The 17,703-nt window shown below is 33.4% G+C and overlaps 1 protein-coding gene across 10 annotated transcripts in view; it reads right to left on the bottom strand.

The window, feature by feature from the left end:
• Positions 1-9,366: 9,366 nt before the first annotated feature.
• The window catches only part of LOC105223163 (neural-cadherin), a 333,332-nt gene continuing 324,995 nt past the window's right edge, over positions 9,367-17,703 (bottom strand). For 9 of the 10 annotated variants that reach the window (XM_049446299.1, XM_049446300.1, XM_049446298.1 and 6 more), the window contains 2 exons: positions 17,024-17,194; positions 9,367-12,769 (listed from right to left, as the gene is read on the bottom strand). In XM_049446299.1, coding sequence (XP_049302256.1) covers positions 12,645-12,769; positions 17,024-17,194 — 296 coding nt within the window. In that variant the 3' untranslated portion in view covers positions 9,367-12,644. Of the gene's footprint in view, positions 12,770-14,427; positions 14,465-17,023; positions 17,195-17,703 lie in introns of all 10 variants that reach the window. The other variant, XM_049446304.1, reaches the window with a different exon arrangement.

The raw sequence follows: 17,703 nt of genomic DNA, 5'->3' as shown, positions 1-17,703 counted from the left end.
CCTGTCCCATAACTTGCATATAAATCTTCTAAATTGGCGTGTGATGTCTTTAAGGATCTCACTATATACAATAATCCGAAAAGTGCTCGGTTTGCAGTCACGCATCTGTCGGCTTGCAGTCACGTATTCTGTTATACGATGATACTTTCTTATGAATAAATTCGTTCGTATGTCTAACAACTTGTTCAATAATATTCTCTGAAATGAATAAACTCGAAGCTTGCGTAAATGTCGTCACACCCACACCATGCCTACGAATACCCGCATCTTCATTCTAACGGAAGTGTGTGAACTCGACACCTCACTCTGTTATTGTTAGATTTTTGCCACTTCGTTACTTTATCGCGCCCTGTAAAGCAGCTATTTATTTCTGAAAGTGGCAAATCATCCTCTTCTGAGTCCGAGGAGTTTGATTCCTCAGCAGATAGAGGTTCCTCTGCAACTATGTGGTCGGAAGTTTCAGAGCCATGGTCGCTAAGCTCCGATTCACTTTCTTCATCGTCTTAATTTAGTAATTCCTCGTAATAACCGTCCACGACTCATTTTATATAAAAAAAATCCAAACTTAATTCAATAATAATGAATGATGGCCGAAGAACTACTATGAGCCTGAACGAGGTTATGTCGCATTGAGCGTCGCGCGTAGTCTTTTCGACGACTGAACCGGGACAAAAACAATTGCGATCTGCGGAGTGTGGAGAGCGCCCCGAGCGACGTTTTATACTTTGTTTTACTCCCAATGACATAGCGACAGGCTACTAGAAGTGACAAATAAATTTAATGGGTAATAATAGTAATATGAACGTAAATGTACTAAGCGCGGTCGATTCGACTACGCGCGCCCGCTTGAAGGTTAAATAATATCTACCACAGCGCTGAATACTTATAGCCTGTAAACATTTTAGTACTTATATTGGTATGATATTTTATATTGCGGGTACGCTTTCAATAAAACCCGAAAGCTTAGCAATTGAAAACAAATCTTATATTTTATCTAAAAGCATGAAATATTCAAAACGCGGTTAACTCATACATTGGGACATTTTTGTTAGCACAGCTATACAACTGCAGTTCACATTTGAAATTGATGTGTAGCATTCCTGCATGCGTTCATATGTACTCCTTACAAAGATTCACCATTAGGTACACAGAGGGCCATGTTAATTTTCGCACATGCATATGCATTTGATAAATAAATTGGCGCACGTTGGAGACCATAAAAAGCGTGGCACACATCCCGCAGCACACACCGCCTCGGCCTCATGAGCATTCACGGTGGCAAGCTCATAAATATTGAGTGGGCAAGCATATGCGTGCATAAATTTGGAATTATGACAAAAATCCCGTAAAGGAATGACACAAATCGTTCCAAATGTAGCCATAGACATTTCTGAGCGGAGTCAGAGGGGTCATGTTATTTTGGGCAACGAATAAGTAAGGGGAAGGATTTTGTATTAGAAGTGAAATGTCAGTAGAAAATTGGGCTCCAGCACCAATTCTGCTCAGCAAAATAGACTGTCAAACTTTCACTCAAACTTCATTCGAGGCAAATTGAAGTGGCCCATATTATATTGCATGTGCTAAAAAGTGTGGTATGCTCCTTTGTGAGGTTTTAGATTTACTCTAGAAGTGGATTGTGGGAAACCCATTATTCCAAATTTGTAATGATCTTTACAACTTTTTCATACGTTTAGTATATGAAACAACAATAACATAATAAGTAATAGTGCTTACTTCCCATTTTAACTTTTTTCTTAAGTACGTCTTCACATCTCAGCTAGCTCATCAAGGCAGTGAAGCTGACTACTTTCAAGTTGAGTTGAAGTCCGGGTTATTGTCTGTCCGCCCGTCTGTTCAAGTGATAATTTGAGTAAAAGTTTAGATATCTTTACACAAATTGATAAACAAGTTTCTTGGTATCATGAAAATATTTGTATTGCAATGAGCACGATCGAATTAGTGCCACGTCCAAAAATACTATTGAGCGAATAATTAAAAAAGGCTATAATTTACATACAAAACTGTAATTTGGTGCAACGCACCGAACTACGGAGAAGCCCTGTGATCTAAATAAAGTATGAATCATTTCAAAGTTCCCAACTTTTTTATAGAAAAAACCCAGAAACTTAAAAATTAAAAAGGAATGTTTATTATCACTCGAAAGACCATTCTTTGGCACGTATTTTTATACTCTGGCGACAATTTGCTACAGAGTTTTATAGCGGTTATATAACTGTTGTGCAAGCTTGACTCAAAAATCAAATATCTCGATGGTATGTCGGTTCCTTAGTAAAAAAAATTCGGGTTCGTAGATGGGCGTAATCGGGCCACAGCCACGTCCAGAAATCGTTATTGACCAAGAACGTATAAAGTGCCATAACTGTCCATTAAATTAGGATATGAAGCAGTAATTTAGTAAAAAGGAGTAGTTGTAACAGGGGGCACTTGTGGACAAAATCCTTTTAAAAAGTGGGCGTGGCCACGCCCTCTAACAAGTTTAATGTACATATTTCCTAAACCACTGAAGCTACAACAACCAAATTTGCTGACATGACACCGTTAATTTTTTGGTGAAATCCCATATCTCGGGCCCAGACCAACCGATTTCGACAAAAATTATTTTCAATCATTTTTGAACAGCTGTATTTTTTTTCAACTTCCCCGAATTTAATTTTTTTGGTTAAAGAAAGCTTAAAATCTCACCTATCTAACACTATATGGTATGACACAATATGATTGGTATTGGCACTGGGGATATACGACTATAACGACTGGTCTACTGGTAAAATACGAAAAGACTTTTTCGACTACCCCATATAAAGATTTTCGAATTTCCAGGCGATTTTATACCGCATATATCGGCCAATACGTGAATTATTCCATTGAAAATAAGAGAGCGTGTTTAACTCATAACAGTGTATGTTTGTGCCTAAAACAGATAAATTAGACGAAAACTAGGCCCGGCCCCTACAGGTATAAATAATATCAAGATTTTCGAATATTCGGCTGACTTTATTCTATACATATGCTTGGTTTTGGACCTTAAAACATTTCCCTCTTTTTGATTCTTGCAAGTTTCAAGAGTATAAAATGTTCGGTTGTACCTGAGCTTAGCCCTTCCTTACTTGTTTTCTTTTGACTTTTGCTTCTGCCCGTCGCACGACGTAGTCATTATCCAAAAGGTCTTTGAATCTATCTATCAAGAAGTCAATAAGTTTTTCCATTTTTTTTTTGGTTTTCAGGGCACATTCTTTTCGAAAAGCAGTAAACTCAGTTGAAATCCATCCAATACTTCTCTAGAGAAGCGCGATTGAAGCCAACAGAGGAAGGTACACTGAGACCCTGTATTAGAGTATTCTCTCTCAGAAATTTTCGCGCTTTGATTGTCGGTCGCAGATCCTTGGATTTTCTTCTTCAACTTTCAGTTCTGCCGATATTTTTTCGTGTCTGAATAAATGGATCCAATATATTCCGGAGCATTTTCAATTTCCCATATTTCCCTCCTCTGAATCCGCTACTGGATATAGATATATAACTATATAGATTTGGGTATGGCCATAGATGTAGATATACAAGTGTATATTTATACTTCCGTAAGTAAAATTTGGTTGTATCATAATTCTTTTAGTTTGATATAATTTAATTTTAAATGACCATATCTTCAATATTGTAAAGCACTGGTCGACGAACATACGCATTCAGATTAAAAAATAAAATTTTCGATTTTTATTCCCCAGCATTGGGATTCTGATTAGTAGTCAATGAAAGAAACAAACCTTTGCATAGCCAGCATTTTTAGTTTTTATTTATAACAGGAGTCCACCGAAATTTTCATTTTCCATTGCCTACCGAACTTCCTCTTCTGTTTTTGTTCAGTGTTGAAATCCAGTTTGTATTCATTGATTTTCTATCATTTGCAAACGAAATATATTGGTGTGAGATAGGCAAAACAAGCCAACTCACACCGCAACCAATGTGTAAACATGTAAATTGACGTAACAATACACCCAGCTAACCTTGTTACATCCGGCAGCCTATAGTGAGTTTAAAGTTCTTTCGAATATGCCTGCGGGGCCAACAATCTTGTGTGCAATAAGATGAAAATAGTAAATATGCCGCAGGGTGTTGTACTCGGTGTGTGCCTACATGGCTGCGGAACTTTGTTTGCTTCTGTTTGTATTTTATGATTTTCTTCACGCCACAAGCAACACAAATGATAACTTAATACCCTCCGACATTTTTACTAGTTTTGTGTATTTTTTTGAAGAAATGTTCTGATTTCTGCAATGGGAATTCGCATAACTTTCCACAATAGGTATGAATATTCTACATATTCTTCTATTTTGCCGGTTTCCACATACTTATCAGTGTGTGCCTTGGCATCCGTGTATTTACCTGTGTATGGGAATTCATGTTGGAGATTTTCAAAAATATTGTCACGTCGCTGTACACAAATCAAATACCAATGAAACGGAAAGTATATATTGATGCAAGTGTTGTTTTTGTGGTTTGGAAGAGCAACCTTGGTTTGTGTTTTATTTGTAACCAAATTTGTAGCCTCTGGTGATTGGAAATGTGGTAAGATTTAAGTCGTATATTCTGATTTAAAAGTGAGAAGAAAATCAAATATTTATTTCTATTATTTTCATATGAGTTTTAGTTGTGTATAACGGTATATTTTCTACGTCATGGATGTATTATAAAATAAATTTAAAATGTTTTAAGGCTGCTAAAGAGATTTGTAGAATAACACAATTGCTTCAAATTACAGCTTTGTTTTGAAGAAATAAAGAAGAAAATACTACAAATGGACTTCACTGCAAATCTACATTTATCGGTATCTATTTAGATCAAGAAACAATTTTAATATGAGAGCATACATACATTTTTTTCCAGAGGTATCCAAAATAAACCGGACCCGTCAGCATTATACAGCTGATCCCTGACCATGTCTAATTTGGTCATTTTTGCTCTAAATTTTTATGAACTAGCTGAGACTTTGAAGAAGTCGAATACCATATAATTTCTTGAAATTTTGAAGCTAGCTAGTACATTGTGATCGAAATTAAAGCTCTACCACCATATTCACCATATTTGGTTCCTTGTGGTTCTTTCTTATTCGCCAAACTGAAACTGCCGCTCCGTGGAACCCGTTTTCAATCGTTCGCAGAAATAAAACAAAATTCGCTGAAGGAGCTGAAGGCCATCTCAAAAAGTGCTTATGAAGAGTTTTCGAGAATTGAAAAATTTGTTGGCAATTATATCTGGTGGGGAGTACTTTGAAGGCTACAAAATAAATATTAGTATTAAAATATTAATAAATTAATAAACTAATAGTATTAAAATATTAATAAATTATTAATTACATATTTTGCGTTCTATTTACATTTCCGATTACTTTTTCGTCACAATGTATATTGTAAAACCAAAATATATATCTAAATAGCACCAGCAGAATGCGTTCAAGTTTTGTAATCTTTTAGACTCGTATAACCTACTTTGGCACTAGTTTAAAAATAGAAAAAGGTACGATAATTAGTGTGTTTTAGACAGCAACTAGCTCTTCGTAATGCTTAGGAAATCAACATCAAACTAAAATACTCCAATAATATTTAAGATTAAGATGTCGTTGAATGCAGATATTGATAACTGCGAAATCCTTTTATTAGGATTGTGTTCAGGGCAAACAGAATATATTTTCAAACACCGGCACCGAATAAATTAGTTTTATCTTAATATTTCAAGAGTATGTTCAAAGACCTAAAACCTATTTTGAAGTTCGTTTAATAAAACTATTTCAGTGTTTAGTATTGCTATAATCGATGTATCTCTCATCAGACAGAAATAACTGGTGAACTAAGTTGCACTAAGCGAAGATCCGCACAGTGCCGTGGAGCTGATGATGATGATGCTAATCCATCTACCATATAACCCTTAATGGTAGCTCTGCCGAAGTTTCCAAAAAACAGAACAAAATCGTTATACAAGATTCAGCATGCAAGTTATTTACTATATTTTTCTCTGAAAGCAAAACTATTCATGGGTCACCTGTGTCTATCACAAAAGTGGTGTTTAGTTATGACACTTTATTGGTGTTATTTATGAGTATACTATATGTATATCTATAAAGTAACATTACAATCACCGAACATATTATTCAGATCGAATCACTATGTCATATATAATACATAGATGTCATTCAAATGTTTTCCGTTAGACGCAAATTGTTTTGATTTTATAGGTATTTTTTAATATTTAGTTGTGCATACCTATAGTTGCTGTAAGAAATGCATCTGTTATGAGTGTTATTAACTCGGTGCAGCCTTCAGTAGTGCAAGATAGGCGGACATGATTGACGCTTTAGAAAAAAATTGGTGCTGATCTATCTCAGTAACAGAAAACTGCTGTATAAGGCTAGAGAGAAATCACGGCAAATAGTTACGTTAAGTTACGTTAGGTGTAAGACTGGACCCAAGATTAACCTTCCTGGTACATATCCCGCACGCCGCTGGAAGTGAAAATCACCACCTATCTTAGCAGACTAAACGCCATCTTGAAGTAATGCAAACGCGGAAACGCGGTTCCTGAGTTGGCGAAAGATTCTTAGAGGTGATGTTTTTTATGGGCATGCAAGTGGCACATACCGTAGCTGTCACGGCAGTTCTTCTGATGCGAAAGGCATTTTCACCCCCTCACCATAAAAAAATAGCAAACTGAGCATTTCGATGGGAAATACTTACCACAATAAAAGAGAAGTTGAAGGATAATATGAAATGAAAACAGTAACTTACTTTCTTTTGGTTCTACCTTTTCCATTGGCTTTTTAGCACTGCTATTTTACGAATTATAATAGCAGTGCTAACTGTTGACAAAAAAATAAAAATGTTTACAAAAAACAACACCAAAACATGTATGATTTCCGATAATATTCAATTTTATTTTCAAAAGTCGTACAGCATGAATTGTGTGAATAATCGAGTTCAAACATAATAATAAGATCTCTTGTGTGAGTGTGTTAGATTGTAGGTAACAAATACGGCTTCCACAACTCTACGTTGACTCATGTTTAACAACTTGGCTGACTTAATTACATTGGTTATTGCTATTTTCACGATACATTGTACGTGTTGTATTCTTATGTAAAAACATTCTAATGCATATGTATGTACATACGACACATTTGCACGTACATACATATGTCTGCATGACTGGGAATGTTCTCGATAAAAAAGGTTGTTAAATTATTTGTATGATTTATTATATATATTATGTCAGTTATGCTAAAATAACAACAAAACACTTGCTTATTAAATAAAATTGTTTTGGTTTAAGTTCTGGTTTTTATACTTGTGTGTGTGCAAACGCAGTTAGGGTTAAATATTTTCTTAGATTCTTTGTTTTTTTTTCTTTTATGATAATATGTAGGTATATGGAGTATATGTATGTGTTTGTTTGTATGTATGAATGTCCTATAACTTATCTACGTTAAAGTATATGCATGTAAAATGTTTTGTGTATAAATAGTTGTATTCAATATATGTATGTATGTATGTATATAAATGGTAAATTGCACTGGGTGTGGTTTAGCTGAAGCTAATTTTCTATATGTATATCTTATTAGTAAATTATGAAAATTAGACACTATACAAAATGGGTTTAATGGTAATTTACAAACGATTTGATGATTATCAACAAAAGTTATGCGTAAATAACTTTGTTAAAAGAAAGGAGGTATTTCATAAAATTTAATTGTTTTAAATGAAAACTGTGTTAAAAATCTATTAAGTATTTAATAAAATAAATAGCGAAATTAAGTTGAAACGAGAATCATATCATTAAGGTATTCAGATAAGTATATAGACCAGTGTCGCTAATTTTCGAAAGAAAGAAAAAATTTTAAAAGAAAAAAATTTTTGAAAAAAAATTATTTTTTAAAGAGAGAAATTCAGAGTAGTTTGAAAGTCATTGGACAGGAAAAATAATAACAAAAATGACGAAACTCATAGTTTTGCCGGTAATCGAGTAAAACCACTTTTAACCCTGGAAAATTCCACGCCACTAAAATTAAATTTCTTTTATTTTTTTATATTTTTTCTATTGTTTTTCTTTATTTTTGCTATTTTATCTTTCGTTTCCAATGATTTTCATCTAACTTTGAATTTCTTTCACTTTTTACCATTTTCGAAGCCTTTTCTGGACTGGACCAATAAACTGAACACAAATTAAATTATGAAAAAATTAAAAAAAATTTAATAAAAATATTGAAAAAAAAAATCTGAAAAAAAGTAAAACTGTAAAAAAAATTAAAATAAAGTGTAATAAAAATAAAATAATTTTAAAAAAATTTTCTGAAACGCGAAGTAAAACTATAAAAAAATTATTAAAACAAAGTTTAATAAAAATAAAATAATATTAAAAAAAAAAAAATTAGTTTGAAAAAAAATTTATTAAAAATAAACTTATATTTTCTTTTTTTTAACATTTTTCTGAAGCGCACAGTAAAATTGTTAGATACATTTATTAAAATAAAATTTAACAAAAATAAAATAATACATATTTTTTTTAATATATTTCTCTGCTGCCTTAAACCATAAAAATTAAAAATAATAATTTCAAGTTAAAAAAAAAACTTTCAAAAAAATAATAAATATTTATTTGCTTACAAAAAATAAAAAATATACATTTTTTAAACTGAATTCATGGTAGGCTTTCAGCTGAAAAATGTCAACTCAGCTTCTTCGTATTCGTTTCAATTCTCAGCATTTATAGCCTTTTAATAATTGGGTTTTTCAACTGAATTGTTACTTTTTTAGTTTTACAGGCTTCTGTTGCTTTTTCTCCGAGTGTGTGATTTTCAACTGAAAGTGCTTTCACTTTTAAGCACGAGCTCAACTGTACTTTAATAAATTCTTTATACTAATTTCTTTTTGTTGTTATTATTTGTTGCTACTTTTTTCTATTGTTATGTGTGTATTTGTATTAATTTACCTTCTTATTAGCATGGTGTTATTGTTAAATGTGTTCATCGTGCTATTTTTGAATTCACGCATAATCTCATCATATAAACGTGTCGCCTTATACATGGCATGTCATTTGAACAGTATTACGCCATGCAATTTGGTCCGTTTAATAAGATATTGTGTTGCTTTCTTTTTAACTAAATGTACTTTAATTTCTAGATTTTGTCTCCCCATTTTTACTAAAATCTATTTAATTTACTTTTACTTTTAAACATATAAATACTGTTTTTTATATTATCTTCTGCTTATTTTATTTTATTTAATTATTAATATTTTTTGCTTTTGGTTTACGTGTGACCTATTTAAAACCATTAGTTTTTCTTTCATATTTTGCTGCTTATATACTTATGTACTTTTTTGTAATTATATTCAAACACTATTTCAATTACGTCATAATACACTAGTGCCGAACACAAGCAGACAGCGCCGGTCTTGGCTGCCTGCGGCTCTTGCGTCCATTACATGCTAAAACTATTTACAGTGTCTGCCAGTTTTTTGAAATCAATTTCAACACATACATATGCACTTCCTTATTAATTGCCTTCGTTTGTTTGTATGTATATAAATATGTTTTCATGTTTTCATCATAATCATCATTTTTGCTGCATATTATTCAATTATTCATTACTTCAATTGCGCTAAGTTCACCTAAAGGTAATTTTTACGTTTACATTTTCATTGTTTTGCGTTAATTAGTTGGTTTTACACTTTTGCTTTTAATCATTTTCGTAATACAAGTTTGTCTAATTAAATGTTCCTCTGCTATGCGAATTTGCTTAATTACGTTTGTGTTAGTGATTTGTTAGTATGAAGGAGACTTTTAGTTTTTTTTTTTTTTGCTTCTTGTTTTGCTATTATAATTCACCGCTCATATTTTCACTATGATGCAATATGTTTACCATAGATTGTGCAGTTGTGTTTGAGAGGCGCAGCTTAGGTTCAAAAACCGTGATAAAAGTTGAATTAAATGAAAACACCATATGAGTCGGTTAAGACCACCAATTTCTAAGTCGCTGCCCTCTCAGCACACAAGCTTAGTTATCCAAACTTTGTTCCTACATTTTCTACGATTTTTTTTTGCTGTGTAAAAAAAGAAGAAGTTTTCAATTTTTGTAATTTCCACAAATGTCTGATTTTTTTCATTTATTTATTTTTGTTTTTTTTTGTATTTTTACTTATTCAAATAGTACAACTTTTCAGCCCAGTTTTTATAATTAATTAAAGTTAAGTATGCATGTATGCGTGTTGTTCACTTTCACATATTTGATGGAACGAAAACAGTCTTTGGGTATTCATTTTACTTTATATTTAAATTTTCATTCATTTTATTTATTTTTGTTCATAATTATATATTTAATTATACGCTTTAATTGATATAATTACGTCTACATAAAAAGTAAAGTAGTAATTAATTAATTTTAATGCATACACACATTTTCACTTACGCTCAACATTAACTCATTTCGCCTAATTTGCCTTTTTGTTGATTTTCTTAATTTCTTGTAAACATACAATTAGTTACATATACAACATGTATATATATAAGGGTGTCTTTGAGTGTGTGTTTGTGGGTACATTTTGTGTCTTTTGGCCTGAAAGTGCTGTGTGTGAAGAGCTTAAAGCATAAATACTAACAAGTTGTAATAAGCACGACCTACAAGAGAGTCTCTCATAAAGCAGTAATTAGCAAAATATTGCCGCCTTCAATTAGCCTGCACCTCATTCATCATATTTAAGTGCTGCTGCCTTTAAAAATTTTACTAGTGAAAACAATTCGCACCCAGAAATTTTGCGTATACTTTAAGTGGTATTACACCTATGCAATTATGCCAGTATATGTGAGTTATACCACTTTGTGACTATAAGGACTGTACTTAGAGATCGCTTGTCGTAGCAGTGGAAACAATGCACCCGAGTAATAAGATACTCAACAGCTACAGCCACTATTAGGTGAATCAGTATACATGTTTTATGCCAGTTGCTCGTTCGAATCGGTATACCCTTGCTAAAAATTGCACTACTACATACAAGTCTCAAGTATGTTCGATTATGCCACTACTTGTTTTATGCCAGTTACTTGTTCGATTCGCTGTTCCTAGTTGAAAAATGTCGAGAATTGTACTAATAAAAAATTAATTTAATTATGCCACTTTATATGATTTATACCAGTTGCTTGTTCGATTCTCTATACTTGAAGGTTTGGCGGCAAAGAAAAGTGTAGACACATAAAATAACCGAATATGAATTATGATTTAGCGATAATGTAGAGCAAGATTTTAATCCAACTTAATTTCAAGTGCGCCTGAGAAACTTATGGCTGGCAGTATTATTTTTCGAAAATCGTAAAATCAAATACAATATAAAAAGGTCTGACAACACAAGATTTGACTACATGAGAAATAAGCAAGTTTCAACTTCACTCTCAGCAAACATAATAAAATGTATGCAAACATTAATTTGTAGTTCTTTCTTTAAGAGTGTGCCAGTAGTTACGCTCAAAACATAGTTTTGATCTCTCGAAATATTTAATTTCCCTAAAATTGAGATATTTCAACAAGATACTATTTCTTCAGCAATGTTTGCTCAACAATCACTTCCTAATATACATATATATATAGTACATACAATAACTTGTATATATGTTTTAACACACAATGCAAAATTTAACTCAATTCCGGCCTATAACTGCTTGTCGTTGCGTTGAATTGATCCTTCAGTTGTGGTTTCTTGTTAAAAATGCTATAACTACTAAATATGTATGCGTGCAACATCATTACCACTTTGACTATAGCAATTTTTTATATATTTCACATCCCCTTCAGCTTCTACTTTTGAAGCGTTCTTGACTCAACGCATAATTGCTTGCTCTGCACCCACGTACACTGTGTAACTTGTAACTAAATCTAAATTTTAAGTATACGCCTTAAATAGTTATATTATAATAGTAATAAATAATATCAAAAAGGAAATGTACAGTACTTATAAAACTATGATGAGTATTTTATGTTCATGTGTTTTTGTTTTTTTTTTTCTTATTTTCGTCTACAGTTTCCATATGTGTTTTGTATTTATGTGTTTTTTTACCTCCTTACATTTAAATACTTTGGTTTCATTAACATTTATATTTCGTGCCCGCAAGTTTGACAGCTTAGTATTGCGACGCGGCCTGCTTCTTGACCCTTATGAAAGAACCTTGCTAGGCTGCAAATATTTTTGTCTTTAGTGTACCTTTCTTAACTTGCTCTCTGCCTAAATTTAGCGTACAGTAGTAGTCTTATATAAAATTAGTATGGGGATGAGTATTTTTTTACAAATGCCATTTTTGTCGCCGTTAATTTAATTTTCCATAGTTTGCTGGTTTTCGTGTTCGCGAGCTCCTTTCAATCTCCTCTACATCAGATTTCTATTCTCACTTCTATCTTTGGTTGCACTACACTATTTTATATTTAATTTAATTGAGTTTCCACTCAAATCTTTGTCTCTTTATACTTTACTTCTTGGTCCTTTATTCATTTTCACTTTCACCTTTATCATTATCTTTGTTTGGGTTTCCTTATTCTTAAGTGTGTTTCGCTGCTTACTCCGTACTTATAGAGCTTTTTCCGTTGTGTTTCCTCTGTGTTTTTACAATCCTAATTCGGTGTGTGCAGCTGCGGCGTTCACTTCGTCGCCGTACATGTTGGCCAGTTTGCCGAAACGCGGGCCCCACGAGCCCAAGTAATCATACTCGTGCGCCTCATCATCAGTGCCTGCAGTAAGTATTGGAAATAATGTAAAATAATTTATTAGCGGGTAAAGCAAGTGCAATTTTTCTTCTACAAAATAATGCCCAGTAGAATACCTCACGCAGGTATATAGTACAAATAATATATAGAAAGGTAAGTAAAGGAGTATGTCTACTTGTATAAAGCAAACACTGACACTCACAACAAATAGTTTACCTACAGAAGGGGTACACTTTCTTAGCTATACATACATTTTTATTCATATGTACTTCTGTATATAAAAGACTGCAACAAAAAGCAGTAACGCTCCTATCAAAGCTTCAGGAAGCCACTAAAATCGGAGTATACAACAGACGAAGTAAAAATTCGTAAGCAGTAAAATTTGACAACAATGAAGGGAAAAATGCCCGATATAGAGCCTTACTTTAAGTTAAAATAAATCGTACTACAAATCTTTTACGACAAGTGAACTAAAATATTTCAAAAATCGCATATTCAAATTTTGAAAACAACCTTTTTCAATGAACATGCGTCAGAAAACTGAAGTGTTTTAATTGTGGGATATGCAAATTTAAAGAGTCACAGATCATAAAACAATGGAAGTATTGCATGTTTTGTAAGTCAAATACTTTATGATATAAATATTAGGGTGGGTCGAAAAAAAAGGTACTCTGAAAAATTATTTTATAGACACCTCTAAGAAAGACTCTCCAAGTATGAGCCCTACAAAATATGCTACAAGATTCCCAGAACAAAATATTACTTGAAGTACTTTGAGGCGAGATACAAACTGATAGTAAGAAAAAAAGAGAAACCCGTTTGGCGGAGGACCTTGCCTAGAAGGGCTTCCTTAGAGTTGTCTATCAATCATTTTTTCCGAGTACGAAACGGTAAGACAACATTCGTTTATTGACCCACCTTTTTACATACTAAGTAAATAATCATAGATCCAGTAACTCTAAACGCCAAGCGAGTACTACTCCATTTAGATATGATATCCTTATAATACGGTATAGTAAGAGAATTTCTTAAAGATAAGCATCGCCGGTTTTAGAAAAACGATTTTAAATCTTAAGCAAAGTTAGTTAATATAAACAGATCGCAAATTCAGTTTCCTATTTAACACTAAACAAATGTTTAAGGGTTCACTCCATTATTGGTACCACATAAGAAATTTTAATTTATGAGTGCCAAAAATTTCTACTGGCTTTTCGATTAAAAAAACATTTTTTTTATGATCTGTCAAAATATCCTCGTAAGATAAAATCTCGTATTTGACGAGATAGCTTCATGAATTTTGGCACGGATTATTAATCAAGATAGCGGTACATTCTCCGAAGTAATTGTTCAAATCGGAACAGTAGAGGGAACGGTCCTAATGAAGAAACGTGAGGATCCCTAATCTATCAAATATATAAGTTTCTGATAATAAAAACCTAAAGTGGGGAAAAGTAATGACTGTTATAGTTATATTTTTTTGTCACCACAACTTTATTTTCACTTGTTTTCCAACGAAATATAGGCATATGTCCATTTTTTTAACCCTGGTCTGCATACATACTTAAGTAGGTACATAAATAAAATAATCGAAATATAATAAATATTTCGATTGTGTATTCACTGTTGTGTTTTTATTGTCATGTCGGTGATTTTCTTAAAACTACTTAAATCTGTTTGCTCACTTTTACACCCAATATTCAGCAGTATTGGAGCGCAGTCCTGTAATTTTAAAATGGAAAACATATTTTGAACATGAATTATGCAAATGGATTGCCAAACTAAATGAACTAGCTAGCTAACAGTCTGTAAATATATATTTAAATAGCAAGTTAAATTTTACAATTTTGGGTTAGCAAATTGGTATCGTTCTATTGAATAGTTCTTTGTAATTGTGCCTGGTTACTACTGTGTATTCCAATAGTTATTTATATATCTATTGATGTATATTTCAGGGCTTTAACAATTGGAGAATTGGATGGTTGGAAATCAAGCTTACTTACTCACTGTTCATGTACATTTTGCTAATCTAGATCAAGGTATGCATTTAAGTTGATCTATAGTTTCAGTTCAGATATGTATCTTTATCACATTGTATTTCGAGTATATTTCATAAAGTTTATGCTAATTAATAAACCGGAAATTGGGTCAATACTTCATACATATATACGTTTAAAATGCAATAAATACCGTATTATGAAAACGGTAGTTTAAAAAGAGAGACCCCACAATCTGCCTCGACTACCGTGAGACAAGCCTCCTCCACATCGGATATAAGGTTCTAACGAGCGGTTTCTGTGAAAGTTTAAGACCCACAGTAAACAAACTGATTGGACCTTACCTGTGTGCTTTTAGCCAGCAAAATCAACAACTGACCAGATACTCACCATGCGTCAAATCTAAGAAAAACCAATGAAAAGAGGATCGCGGCACGTAAATGCTTTACGCCGCTATTTCTGAATTTGGTATCCCCGCAAAACTAATACGTCTGAGTAAACTGACGCTGAGCAACACCAAAACCTCCGTCAAGATCGGGAAGGCCCTCTCCCAGCCGTTCGATCCCAAACAAGGGTTCAGACTAGACGAGTCCATATCGTGCAATTTCTTAAATATACTTGTGGAGAAGATAGTTCGATCTGCAGAACTGAATCGAAAAGGCAATCTTTTATAAGAGCGTACACCGATGATATTCATGTCATTCTCAACAACCGCGTGTGTTATACGCCGACATTGGCATAGTTCATCTAATTAAGAGACAACGGCTATGTTGGATGAAAAAACTCCAGCTGTACAAGTATTCGGCGTAGCAGAAGAAGACTCCGTTGGAGAGATCAGGTGGAGAAAGACTGGGTTGCACTTGGTATCTCGAATTGGCGCCAAATTGCGAAAAGAAGAAACAACTGTCGCGCTGTTATTAACTAGGCTATAACCGCGTAGGCGGTGTCTACGCCACTAAAGAAGAAGAAGAAATCGATTCATTCGAAATTTTTACACCACGTTTCTCAGACGCGTAAGTGTTCTGATTTACTTATCTAAAACTTATGGCGGATCTTAATCGCCTCGCATTTTGGTAAAACCTAGCTGAGAATTACAGTATTAGTCGCTATGTTGCCTTAGGTCTTTTGAGTAATCTGTGCATTATTGCAAAGATATAAGAATTTGATAGCGCAGCGCAAGGAAAGTGAAATTATAATCACTTCAGCTACTAAGAACTCTGCCGAGTGTACCGAATTATTGAGCGAAGTATTGCCAATTTCAAAGGTGCGGTGACAAATGATTAAGATAACGTGTTATTTGCTACCTGTTCAGGTATTCAGAGCTTCTTTTCCTTCTTGAAGCTCTACCATGTTCCTACAAGCAGAACTTGGAATAATTGATTGTTTTCGTTTAAAGCAGCTGTAGAAATTAGGATTACTATGCATGGTGATTTTTGTAATCGAAGATGGTATTGTTTCAAGAAGTATTCCAGAAAATCAAAAAAAAGTTGTAAGAACATAATCGGTTAAGTGACCGAGACATACTCTCTTCGACAAAGAAATGGGTCCCATCCGACATTGAAAGCGGAATCGTCACTATAAGTTATGGGCATCTCTATAGAAGCAAATGAACCAGTCCATCATCCGAAAGAAGTTTTGAGTTCACTAGATTTACTAAGTATTTGATGTCGTATTAAATATTATAAAAAACTATCAGTCAAGTCTTTTCGACTCAACTTTTCATAAAAATTTAATGAGGTTGCTGTAGAAGGAAAAATTATAACGGAATATTGCAACTACGTTCCAATCCCAGTTCGTGGCAGTCTCAGGCATTGTGTAATCTACATTTACTACTGGCTTGATTGCCTAAAACCATTTTATTGGATACATGAAAATTCGTTCAAAATCGTCGGGAATTCTTTAGAATGTTCAATATTTTCCTACCAAATATATTTATATTAAACATACATTCGCTTTATATTTTTTTAGCCATTCGATGTAATTTGGAAACTTTTGAAGGAGTCTATTTCGCTTTATTCTTATGTATGGGTATATGTTGCACTGGCATTAATTTCTAATCTGATCTATTAGCTAATGAATTAAATGAGTTCTAATGGAGCGAATATTGGGTGCAAAAGCATAAAAGTGCTGCCTTATATATAAGAGTATATTAAAATATGTATGTATTAGTGTATAGAAAACAAAAATAAATATACACTAAACGATGCGAAATTACGAACTGTTGTAAGCATGTTTATGTGTGTTTTTAGTTGTAATTTATTTAGTAATTCACTGAAGTACTCACCAGAGGCCAGCGAACTCAGCGAACCGGCTGTGCTGCCGCCACCTTCATAAGCGTAGTTGCGTAAGTCATCGAAGGGCGGTGCATTTGGGTCACCATCGGCACGCTTTTTGTGCTCCTCAATGAACATGCCCACGTTTGGCTCCTGGCCGGGCATTAGCGTCATCACCGGATCTGCAACGTTGCGAACATAAAGAAAACGAGCAGGAAATGGAGCAATGGAAATAAAATTAGTACGAGTTTCAGATGAGTAAGAAGAAAAATTTGTAAGCTTGCAGGCAGCTTGCGCAAAGAACTTCGCCGGCATACTGTTCATACTGTTATTCAACATATTTTAGTGCGTTACTGGAAAAAATGTCTGTGTCACTACATTTTTTAGATTGTTCACTGGCAGAGCGGGAGCTGAGGGCGTCGTCAGTGTTTGGCGCAGTTCCACAACGCAAAGCAAAACTGAAGTGCAAATTCATGTTGCTTACAATTTTAATGCTGTCGCAAGCGTACTTGCATACAAAGATTATGAGGTGGAAGATGGACGGACAGACGGATTATTTTGCCGAAGTGGAAAGTTGTAGAGTTTGCTTTAAGATTGTTGAAGGGACTTATGGCGTGCCACGAAGTGTTTATTAAACATTTAAATAATGTAATTAGAAATGTAATCGTAAGTAATTATATGAAATATAAAA

Source organism: Bactrocera dorsalis, chromosome 1 (genome assembly GCF_023373825.1).
Source record: "Bactrocera dorsalis isolate Fly_Bdor chromosome 1, ASM2337382v1, whole genome shotgun sequence".
Classification (NCBI taxonomy): Eukaryota; Metazoa; Arthropoda; class Insecta; order Diptera; family Tephritidae; genus Bactrocera; species Bactrocera dorsalis.
This window is presented reverse-complemented; position numbering and strand designations above follow the sequence as displayed.